This window comes from Triticum dicoccoides, chromosome 6B (assembly GCF_002162155.2).
Source record: "Triticum dicoccoides isolate Atlit2015 ecotype Zavitan chromosome 6B, WEW_v2.0, whole genome shotgun sequence".
NCBI lineage: Eukaryota > Viridiplantae > Streptophyta > Magnoliopsida > Poales > Poaceae > Triticum > Triticum dicoccoides.
Genome location: NC_041391.1, coordinates 13,659,651 through 13,672,205, shown reverse-complemented (window position 1 = coordinate 13,672,205; position 12,555 = coordinate 13,659,651). Strand labels below are relative to the sequence as shown.

The 12,555-nt window shown below is 42.5% G+C and overlaps 1 protein-coding gene across 1 annotated transcript; it reads left to right on the top strand.

Moving 5' to 3' along the window:
- The first annotated feature begins 2,145 nt into the window (after window positions 1-2,145).
- Window positions 2,146-8,895, top strand: LOC119325160. The gene is made up of 14 exons (XM_037598912.1): window positions 2,146-2,281; window positions 2,351-2,587; window positions 2,734-2,778; window positions 2,885-2,936; window positions 3,252-3,300; window positions 4,156-4,226; window positions 5,040-5,098; window positions 5,205-5,303; window positions 5,939-5,996; window positions 6,317-6,453; window positions 6,540-6,596; window positions 7,785-7,882; window positions 8,052-8,233; window positions 8,349-8,895. Exons 2-14 carry the CDS (start codon window positions 2,546-2,548, stop codon window positions 8,417-8,419), a joined length of 1,020 nt encoding a protein of 339 aa, XP_037454809.1. The 5' UTR covers window positions 2,146-2,281; window positions 2,351-2,545; the 3' UTR covers window positions 8,420-8,895.
- Window positions 8,896-12,555: the final 3,660 nt, after the last annotated feature.

Genomic DNA, 12,555 nt, shown 5'->3' with positions numbered 1-12,555 from the left:
AGGACCGGCCCTGGCCATCATCTACCAACAATGTTGTCATGCCTTAAAAATTGGGAAAAGCTTCCGAACAACCTATCGATTTTACGTATGCGTCCACCACGCGCTGTGCCGTGCGATGGCACTGATCACGTCTTTTATGCTGGGCAGTGCAGGTAGGAATTTGGATTGCAGCGTTGTCAGAAAGTTTTTCAACAGCATCACATATGTTTCAAAAGTTCTTTCCGCAACAATACCTATGTTACGTCAACAGGGATATTATGAACCCACAAACAGAAAATGCCATCCGGATTTTCCTTGGACGGAAGGGACAGCAAAAGACGAGCGAGAAAACCAACGGACGGGCACGAGAAGGGCCGAGCGGGAACTCGTATGTGACGCTCTCTGCGTCAAGTTGACGCGGCTTCGCACAGGAGCGTCCCCGACTGGGCCGGCCCATGAAGATGACGTCAACATGAACGACCATTGCTCATAAAATACTGCGATACGGTGATTCGAACACAGGATCGAGAGATCTAGATGATGTGTCCCTACCAGCTCACCTCGCACTCGTATGTGCTCATAACTTAGCATCAAACATAAAGAACTAGACACGCTTTGCAGATTCGAATTACTTTAGAAATTTCAAAAGTAGCTTCTTTTTTCAAAAAATGGAATGTTCTGGTAAACACAAACACTTTCCAAATTTGGAACAATTTTCCAAAAAACTATGACATTTTCGAAAAATCAGGGACATTTTTTTGAAATCATGAACAATTTTTTCTAAACATGATTTTTTTTCGAAATTATGAATAATTTGTTCAAAATACATTTTTTCAGAAAATTAGAAAACATGAACATTTTTTGAGTATGTGAACAAAATTGAAAAGGCTGGAACTTTTTTTGAAATTACAGAACATTTTCAAATTTATGAAACAAAATTTAGAAATGAGAACATTTTTTCAAATTCCTCGAACATATTTTGAGTTTGCGAACAAATTTTCAAAAACATGATTTCTTTTCAAATTAGTGGACACATTTATTGAAAAATCCAAATAGAAAAAGAAAACCAAAAAGGCAAATACGAACATTTTTTAAAAGGGAACATTTTTTAAAAAAGGAACAGTTTTTTAAAAAGGGAACATTTTTTAAAAAGGGAACATTTTTTAAATCCCACAACATTTTGTTTAAAATACGAACATTCTTTGAATTTATGAACAATTTTGGAAAATGCGACCATTTTTTTAAAAAAATGAAGGTTTTTTGAAAGTGGGAACAATTTTTTAAGGTTACGAACAATTTTTGAAACATGAACTTTTTGCAAAAAAATTTGAAAAATAAAAAAGAAACGAAAAAAGAAACCGAAAAGGAAACAAGAACATTTTTAGACCAAAGTTAGAAACGAAAAACAATTTTAAAAATTCCAAACAAATTTGAAAGTTGAACATTTTTTGAATACGTGAACAAAAGTTGAATACGTGAAGTAAATATATAACAAATATGTTCAGAAATTCATGAACATTTTTGGAAAGTTGCAAATTTTTTTTGAAACGGAAACATTTTTTGAAATCGCGAACATTTTTTTAAAAGTTGTCAAAATTTTGAGCAAAAACATTCTGAACAATTTTGTTAACACAAAATATTTTTTGAAAATTCCGAACATTTTTTGATAAATTCATACAGTTTTTGAATTTATGTAGAAAATTTGAAAACACGAACATTTTTCAAATTTTGTACATTTTTGTAAAAGCGTGAACATTTTTTTGAGAGAGAAAACATAAACTTGAAAAACAAAAAATAAAAAAAATAAAAATAAACAGAAATAGAAAAGGAAAGGAAAATAAAAAACCGGTTCTGGAACCTTCTAGAAGGTTCCCAAAACCGGGAAAAAACCAGCTGAGAACCTCTAGAAGGTTCCCAAAACCAGGAGTGCAGGAACGGTTAAACGGGCCGGCCCGTTGCGTCGCTGCTCGGTTGCTCGCCTGTGCGAAGCGCCGGCAGTTTGACGCAACGAGCGGCAAATAGGATATTCCGGGCCGAGCGAGCGAGCGAGATTACTACTGGGCCGATGCAATTTTTTTTCCGAGTTAGGCCGATTAGGAAGGAGGAGCTCCCGACTTGGCCCATCTCGTATCATAGCACTGAGTCTCTCTGTAGCTGAATCTGCGTGCCCCTCTCTCATCCCCGGCGGCGCTCACCCCTAACCGGCGGCCACCGGCGACGCCCCGACGGCCGGTTCCTCGCCTCAGCCCCCGTCCACCGTCTTCACCCCGGCGGCCGTCCATCTCTCCCCGGCGCCCTACGGGTACGTGGACCACAACGCGGCCTCCAAGCCCTAATCCGACAAACTGCCGTCCTAAAATCTCCCCTGCAGGTCCACCACCGTCGTGCCCTAGCGCTGCCGCCGCGCCGCAGCACAGCGTCACCGCCGACGGCCCAGCTCCCCCACGCCTCGCGCGCGCGGCCGCCGTCGCCCGTCCCCGTTCCACCCCGCCGCGCCCCTGCTGCCTCCGCCCCGTCCGCAGCCCCGGCCATCTAGATCCGCCGCCCCTGTCTGGCCTCGGACCGGATGGACCTCTCCGTCACGCTGGCCCTCAGCTCCCCGACGGAGGTACGGCCCGCCGGCCGGAAACCTACCTACCTCTCGCCATTCAACACCGCTTCCTGCTGCATTCACCGTGTCTAATCTAGCTGAATTAATACACCAGGAACTCAAATTTCACAATTCTTTCAGTTTAACCCCCTTGTATTTTGCAGCACGGGGAGCAGCTGAGGAGGCGCCAGCACTCATTATCAGAACTGGTATACCATCATTTACATATACATATGGATTGGTGTTGTAAATCTTCGGCGTATCTGTTTTGGCCGATGTTAATTACCTTCCCCCTCGTCTTTACATTAACTGCAGACTTATGCAAGAGATGAAGACGCGACAAAACTCGAGACCACACGCGCACGGCGTAATAACCTTTCTCTCCAGTAGTTGTCATTGTTTTTAAGGCGTCCCGCCTTGGACGCTTAGGCGACGCTTAGGCGATAAGGCGCCCCCCCAGCGCCTTACAAATATGCCCGCCTTAGGCGCTTAGGCGTCCGCCTTAGGCGCTTAGGCGCCCCCCCAGCGCCTTAGGTCGCCTTACCGCCTTAAAAACTATGGTAGTTGTAACTATTAATATCTCTACTCTCAAGGAACCTTGTGCCCCTTACCCACATGTTTATCGATTCTACGAAGCATCTTGCCCGACTATCTTACCCATATTTGCCCTTTTATTTTGCAGTGTTAAATGTTCTCAAAAGGCATGAAGATCTGAAAGAGCGCCTCTCGCGGTACTCCTTTCTCTGATTTTTTTTTTCTGTCCAAGCGTTTGGATTCTAATAACTTGCCGGATGTAGACTCAGTTGGCCAACTAAGTGTTTATTGGTTTGTGATAAAATATTGTACAGATTCCTTAGCATGTCACATTTGCATAAGCAAAATTTCAACTACTCTGTTCAAACTGTTAGCTGTTTGCTCGCATACTTATTGTTTCTTTCTCATGATACTTGGTCAGAGCATTAAGCCTCTTAGATGTTTCTAATGTGGGAAACTGTGACGTCATCCTTGTGTAGCTATCAGTTAAACTAGATGCTTAAACAGTTACGATTTCCTTGGTCCTTTTTGTCGGCAGAATTTTATGCTGCCAATATCTTTGCAACTGCATTGAATTCTCTGAATGTTCCTTACTGTTTTAACTTCCTATGGATGGGCTCAAATTGAAGCAAAAAAATAGTGGTTGAAAAAATGATACATGCAAAAGAAAGGGGGCGGGCGGCGGGGGAAGTGAGCAAAAAAAAATAGTGGTTAGAAACAACAGTTAAAGAGCAAAAATAATGCTAGAACTAATATTAACTTGAATTCTCAATTGCAGCATACAAAAAATATGCTGATAAAACTTGATCGTTCAATACTGGTCTATCATGTCACATCCTGCCAACTTTGATCACCTCTGTTGTTGGTACTAAGCCCAAGGAATGGGATCTTCTGCAGGTGACATTTTAATTAAAACACAGCTGTTCTTATCTCTTATTCCTGACATATTCGGGTGATATCTGAGATGATTTTTCCTGAAGTATAGTGGCCTTTAAATATGTGGACGCATGACTAGTAGAGCATTCTTTTACATCTTCACTATATTATTTTAGGGATTCTGATAAGCTGATTTTTGAGCGTCTACAGAAAGAATTTGAGGCTGCACGAGTTGCACAAACCGAAGGTACAGTCTGCTTCAGCACCTTTTGTTTTTACCTTCTAGAAAAAAATAGGATTTTCAGCAACTCCCAATACCAAATAGTATGCGGGACTAATCTGTTATACTATCTCCTGCAATTTTTCCGGAACTCATGAGCCTTTCTTTACAACTTTCCCTGATTAGATGGATTAGTTGTCATTTTAAAAAATGTGGCTTTAGCATCAAATTGATAACTTACCTGCTAACCCACACAAAGGCTCCACCGTTTTTGCAAAATCACTCACAGATCATTCAATGATAATTTCCATTTCAATTTCACCAGAACCAGAGTTCATTATGTAGGAACTCAAGCAGCCTTAGCATAACATAATGAATATGATTAGTAGTACTTTAATTCTCTGAACTACACACACATATATATGTACTGAAATTTATAGATCTACTTTGCTAGAAAATCTAAACCATATTTGGCGTAAATGTGAACCAAAAACTTTCATTGCAAGTGGTAGATCAATCGTTATGGCTATGAGCTTATTGTCCTTGTACGTAAAGTACTCATCTGTAATTAGATGGAAATATTTATCAGACTGATTATTTCACACTTCCGTATGTGTTCTATGCTGCTTTCCACATTGCTGCCTCTGTTCTTGAGGATAATATCACATATTCTTTATTTACTATTTTTCATGTGTTGGTAGTATTGTCATATTCTTGGATTGTGTTATTGCAGCCAGTATGGCACATATTTAGTATTCTCATACAGTCTGATAGTATAATTTTAATCAGTTTTTATCCTACAGCTTCATTTCTTACACTTAGGCTTTTGCATTTTTGTAGAGATTTCAATAGATGATGAGCAGTGGAATGATGGTTTGCTGGCAACAATCCGTGAGAAGGTACTTAATCTGAAGCACCATATTCTCGTATTGATTCCACATGAAAAATACTGTTTGCTCTGTGCATTTTGAGTTTATAACAAGTTTGCTTTATCTCATAGACCAGGTCCATATAGAGGCTGAAAGGAAGGCGATGGTTAACCTGGCAAATGTTCCGACAGACTCTCAATTTCAATCAAGGACGACTTATAGAATCAGAAATAAGGTAACCTTATTCTTAGAGTCCAGCTTTACCTACCATAAACACTACTCTTTATACTGTAGTTTATCATTGGGTGGTTGATATTTTGAAAATTTTAACTAATAAAATATAAGTTATATGTATCAAAAATAATATCATTGGAAACTACATTCAAATACAAATCCAACAATAGAATTTTTGGTGACATGCATTTACATTTTGCTAGTAAAATATGTGGTTAAACTTTGACCCGAAATACGATGAGGACTAATAAACCAAGACGGAGGCAGTAGTTAATTGGGACCTGAGATGTAGTTGGTGTTTTATAGTGTTCTGTGATCAGTTTATTCCAATTCACCGAACTCTTTTGGCTACAACATGAATGGCGGATCCATAGTGTTGGTATGGGCCGGGGTGCACGGTGTCACAGTTTCTCATTCTTGTTCTCTTCCTAGGATTGCTACAACCATACAAGTGACCACCAAAACTAAATCTAGTCTTCAGACCACGTTTCATCTACCTTGTAACATGGCATTATGTTGTCTTCCTTGGAATGAAATTATGTTCATGTCTTGGCATGTTATATTGAACTAATGCATCTATTCCATTACTTTCCTTATTTTGCCAGTTAATCTGACTAATCATTTTCTATTTTGTAGGTTATCTATTGTTTGGATGGTGCCAGAATTGGTATACAGTATGAGACATTCTTCGCTGGTGATTACGCTTAACATTTTCCATATCATTTTTTCCATGAAATGTCTGAATTGTACCATGCAAAGCTTTGTGTTAGATATGCAGAGGCGATGTTTTGCAAATCGGACAGTTATGTAAACACCAATATGTTATTTCGTAGAATTAGTTTGCTTCAAATCAAAACATACTTATTTCATTGTGCAAACCCTGACATTCTGAATAATGCTACTACAACATAAGCATGATAAGTAATAAGTTATCAAAAAGAAATAAGATAAGAACATAGAAACTCTAGACACATGGTTTGCTGCACTAAATAACATGCACACTATATTTTGCAGGAGAGCCCTGTGAAATTTATCATTGTGTTTTGGAGAGCAAGTCATTCCTTGAAAAGATGACTGTGACTGAACACACCTTACCTTTCTTTCTGCCGATTCGAGAAGTAGAAACTGAGCACTTGTCATCTAACGCCATCGTAAAGTTTCCTCACGGGCCCCTTGCATTTTCTGTGCAATTATTCAAATAGTTCTATCTACTTACATGGCTCCTTTTCCCTTGCAGAGGTTTATTGATCATCTTGAAGAAATTTTGCAGTCGTATATTGACAGGAGAGAACAGGTCAGTATCAGATTTAGCAGTTGCTCTCGAATGTAAATTGCCTGTACACACTATCTCCCTTCTATTATATTATCCATTGTGAAATGCAAGAAATCAGGCAATAAAACCTTGTATGCATATGCTTGAATTATAGGGCTGTAGGTATGTACTCATGTTGTTTAAAAATAGATCTTGGAGAGCATTGCGTTATGTGAGCTGTGAAGCAAAACTTATGTCGTATCCATATTCCTTCTATTAGAGTTGGAAATTTCCATGTACTTGAAAGACGGCCACTGCTATATGACCTTTAATCTTTCTGTGTTGGGAATAACTCTAATTCACCGCTGTTTTCCATCCAAAATCCAAAAGGACCATTGCATCTCTGCACTTTGGCTAAGGTGAACTCTCTCTGAGACTAGCTTCTCATACAGATCCTCGCTTCAGTCGCTTGGAACACAATGCTTCCTTAGATTTGAAGTCGTCGACCCAGCATTTCCTTTGTTTTGTGCCTCGGGTGTCACCTCCAAGGGGAAGGGCCCCTGTCACTGGGCTAGGGGTGCGAGAGGAGAGCGTTAATTAGTCCGTTTGATGAGTGAGCCTTGTTGTTTGGCTTGTCGTTGTGTGGGATGTGGCAGTTGGGCCGAGTAAGGGATCTAGCCAAGCAAAAAGGCCCAAGATTACCTTATTCCTGGGGTTGGAGAAGAACTGAAGAAGGGAAAACATGGAATAAAATTGCAGGTGTGGCCATCTAGTGTTTACAAGGGGATATATACTGTGCGGGTTAACTAAGATTATTTTGGGCCGGGGGGCCACGACAGTGCAACTAACCTCCCCTATTGCTTTGGTGGTATTATTTCCGTAGTTACACCTCATCGAGCTAATTTTACCTATTGTGATTTACCCACACATGACATATTCGGGTAATTCATAAGTACCTTCCATCTTTTCGTTAAGTGTTTCGGGCATACAACTTCTGCTTCACCGCTAGACTAGAGAAGAGAGAACATCATGGTTGAAACCACAGGTTCTATCTGATAACCTGTAACAATGAACTTCGAATTCAAAATTCGGTGAATAAAATATATTTGTTATCCGTGATTCTACTTATTCGAAATTTGAAACAGCTATATTTTTGTGGCCTTCATGACGTTTGCGTTGATCACAGTGAAGTTTATAATTCTAATGCTTTCCATTGAATTCATGTTCAAGGTTCGTCTTATCAAGGAGCTCTATGGCAACCAAATCGGGGAATTGTTCCACAGTCTTCCATATACCTTGATAGAGTTTATGTTGGAAGATTTTGAATGGTAAGGCTACACTCTCCTGTTACATTTTGCTGTAGCACAACCACGCTCATACTAAAATGTGCTAATCCACACAGTGCTCTCCTTTATATTATCTGTAGCATTTATATACTGAAACTGCATATTGTACACTCTAGAGACTGAAGTTTGTTCTCCTCTGTGACTTGAGCAGCAAGGTTACAGTGAGTATCCGATATTCAGATCTAATCCTGACCCTGCCTAGTCAGGCGAGGGTCTTGGCCTGGCCGCTTCGCTCTGCAAAGAGAATATCTGCTGCAGACCGCCGTGCTCAGCCTGTACCGTCTCGCCTCTCCTATGCCGAGAGCGCGTTGAAGACCTTGAGTTTGCCAGAAGGTTCCTTCTATCTTAACCATTGCCCCTCTCTTTGTAGTTAAAGCATACAACTCTGTGCTGAGATTGTTCTGATCTATATGTACTTTTGCTCCCCAATTTTTCTTCTATGTTTCAGCATACGCGGAGATTGTCCTGGAGCTGCCCCGCGCTCTGAAGCAGATGTTCTACTCTCAGGAAAGCGACTGAAGCGAAGCGTGCGTGTAGAGAGTTTATTTAACCTTACGGATGCGGGTACCGAATATTTGATTCTTCGCTTGGCGTCTGGCATTTCTGCATACGTATTACATAATGCCTTCAATCTGGGCCGATCTGGGAGGCGCACATTTTTGCCTTTTCGTTCAGTTTACCATGCCCCAGTTTGAAAGAGTAAGGACCTGACGTGTGGTACGTGCACATGGTAACTCCAAACGTTTTTGATGGCAAGTTTAGTGACACGAGGACGGCAACTTTAGTTAAGCATGACAACTTTCATGCTTTAGTTTATTTTTGACCCTGCTGTGTCACTGGTATTTGTCATCCTTACGCAGCGGCGAAGACAGCCCAAAGTATCTGTGGGGTCAACCATATTTTTGGATTTTGTTTTCTTCATGATAAACAGTTACCGAACAGTGTTTTTAAGCTTATTTTCCAAAAAGCTGTGGGTCAGTTGACCCCATAGCTAACATGTAGCTTCGACGTTGTCCTTGCATGATTGAAATTGCCATAAAAAACGTCAGGGGCGAAGTGCCCTGAACCTGACGTGTGAGACTTATCATTTGAGAAGAATAGAGGTTATGACAATGCAAACATGGGAGGCTCGACAAAGATTTTTCTAGTGGTTAGAATAGTTGGCGCTATCCCACAGGTTGATGTAGGCTTTATGATCACCTAACGACGCGTTTGGTTGGACACAAGTTACATCTTCAGTATGCTGTATTAGGGTTGTATTAGAGCATCTCTAAAACGGACCCTCAAAATGCTGTATGAGGGTTGTATTAGAGCATCTCTAAAACGGACCCTCAAACCATCCACAACCTTCTAGAATATGCTGTCCGGACGAGTTCAGATGTACTTTTTCCGGTTGACAGGTTTACATGTACCTTTTCAGACAACAGCCATGTAGGACTCGGACACCAACAACGCAAGCAAAATCCCCTCTAGAACCCCGCATCTCCATCCTCCCATTTTCTCTCCTTTAGTTTTTCTCTCTTGCATTCGTCACCGTTCCACCACCCTGGCTGTCATGCCACACCCTTACCGGAACTCGACGAGTCCGTCACATCCAACGGTACACCCAAGCCCCACGCCGTTTCTTCTTTGTTGATGTTCCACACATCTTCACATCCAACGGTACACCCAAGCCCCACGCCGTTTCTCCTTTGTTGATGTTCCACACATCACCTTCGACTGGCGTGCAGGTACCATGCTCATCAAGCTCGGCAACTGTTTGGTAAATTACCTGAGCTAATTTTTTTGTGTCCCTTCTTTGAAGCAATGGATTCGGATACAGAGTACATATACGAGCACTATGTTGAGTTGTCCGACTCGTCCGACTACGCGAATGAGTTGGTGATGATGCATGCAGTGCTTGCCGACGTGGAGCGTGCATAAGTGCATGTTCTCAATTTCAAGGGATCCATCAAGGGTAATCGAGTGCTCAACCACAACCGGGCGCGCGACCATATGACGCTGATGGACGACTACTTTGCCACCAATGCCCTCTTTGCTAACAATTTTTGCTGGCGCTTTCAAATGCGCAAAAATGTCATCGATCGTCTCTAACATGGCGTCTGGCCCTTTGATGAGTACTTCATCTGAGGAAGGATGCCGTGGGAAGGATTGGGTTCTTTGGTTACCAGAAGTGCACGGCCGCACTGTGGATGCTTGCACATGAAACGAACGCTGATTCGTGGGACGAGTACCTACGAATGTCTGAGAACACATGGATGCCATGGTCAGGTTTGCAACTGCCATGGTCAACGTGTTTGGACCTCAGTACCTGAGAGAACCAACTGTGGCAGACACCGAGAGGATCTTGGCAATCTTGAAAGCAAGAGGGTGGCCAGGTTTACTCGAATCTCTTGACTGCATGCATTGGAAATGGAAGAATTACCCAGAAGCTTTATAGGGGCAATATCAGGGTTATGTTAAGAATCCCACCATCATTCTTGAAGCAGTTGCATCACATGTTCTTTAGATTTGACACACTTTCTTTGGCATGCCGGGGTCTCACAATGACATCAATGTGCTGCATCGATCCCCGTTGTTTGCTAGGTGGACTGGAAAAAAGCTTCTCCTTGCCACTATACTGTCAATGGGCATGAGTACGACATGGGCTACTATTTGGTTGCCTGTATCTATCCTCCGTGGGCGACCTTTGTGAACACCATCTCTAACCCAGTTGGCCATAAAATGTTTCACTTTGCCCAAAGACAAGAAGCAACTAGAAAGGATGTTGAGAGGGCATTTGGAGTTCCGTAGGCACGTTTTGCAGTTGTTTGCGGACCTGCTAAGCAATGGGATCCGGAGACCTTGTTGGAGGTGATGACCTTTTGTGTAATCATGAACAACATGATCCTAGAGGATGAGGGTGATGCTACCGCAGGTCTTGAATTTGAGAACATGGGTGATCCTATCAAACTTCCAGACCAGAATCCGACCACATTTGAAGAGTTTGTTCGAAGGCATCAACAAATTCGGCATCGAGCAACTGAAGGTAGATCTGATTCAACATTTGTGGGCAGTTAAGGGGGGATAATAATGTTAGAGTATAATATTTGAACTTTTTTAAATTAGAACTACTGCTACATTTGAACATTTGAACTATTTTAGACTATATATGCGGCTATTTGAACGTGCAGACTTAAAAAAATTGGGATCGGGTGTATGCGGGTTGCATTGGATGGCCGGCTCCCGTATCCATGTCTCGATGTCCTCCCACGGTGTGTCGTGCAGGTAACCTGCCCTGGCCATTCTGCACACTTTGCCTCCTCTGACCTCGAAAACTGAGCCATCCCTAGAGAAGGAATTACCAAAAATACTTTCACCATAACCCAAAGTGGGCCTCACAGCCAAGAAAAGCTTCACAAAGGGCAATGAAGCCCGAAATATGGAGAATGGAATTTCGGGCGAGATGGTGAAGTTGGATCTCGTAAAACTCTAGAAGGCCCCTGAGAAATGGGTGGATCAGAGAACCAAGACCCCGGAGAAGGAAGGGAATGAAAAAAATTCGCTCATTGACCACCTTCTTGTCTATAGTCACCAGCCCAGAGCCGACAGTTGCAAAATCTAGATCTGGTAAATACCCTTGAGTCGCAAGCTTGTTCAACCGTGTTCGCGTAACCGAGTGGCTCTTCCAGTCTCCTTCGAGGGGGCCATTGGGCCTCTTTGACGAGCCAGGGGCGTTTGCCATTGCTGAAGCTCTAGAAGCAAGGATGAGAGGACGAGTTGCATTCGGGCAAAGGAAAAAACCGGCAGGGCGGAGGAAAAGTTAGCTCTGCTGTCTCCTTATATTACCATGATGACACGGGTTGCAGTGGGACGCTTGAGTCCCCGCGTGTTCCACAGGTTTTATGACTTGTCTGGAGCACATATCAAGGAAAAGAAATTAAAATTTCCATTAAAGGTGGATCACCCGACCCACTATGATTCATTTATGTGGTTATGATAAGTTGCGGGACCGTGAAGATTACCAAAGGTCGTCGAGAGTACTCAGAGAATAAAACTTTACTTGCAAGGAATCAACCTCGACTCGTTGTCCTCGGACCAAGCAAGGATATATCCCGAAGCAAAGGGTCTAGTCAAAGGGCGCCCGGATATTCGAAGCATTTCGCTGCTCATGTTCATGTTCGAACACTTAAGACTGACGACCGAGCTTAAAAGGAGGACCTCGGATCTGGAAGCCGACGTGGAAGATATAACTCGCCCATGAAGCCGAAGATCACAAGCCTGAAGCTGTTCCAAAGATAGAAGCCAAAGTCCTCGGCTTGAAGACCAGTTCAGTGGGTGCACACCACATCAACCTACCGGTCATGGGTTGGGTCGAGAACCCGTCCATGACTAAAGAATGGGCCTCATGAGCCTGGCCCTTTACGTACTCAAGATGGAATCCTCTGAAGACTTGGAATACACTTCAAGGCGTATTTGAATGATGACGATGTGTAGACCGTAGATACCCCTGGTGCCTATATAAGTCCAGGGCTTTAGTTGAGAGAGAGAGAGAGAGGGAGTGGAAGAGGGAGAGGGAGAGGGAGAGGGAGAGGGAGGGAGGGAGGGAGAGATGTTCAAGGCTTAGAGGTTAGAACTCATTCGTACAAACTCAAGGTAGATCATCTGTACTTTGT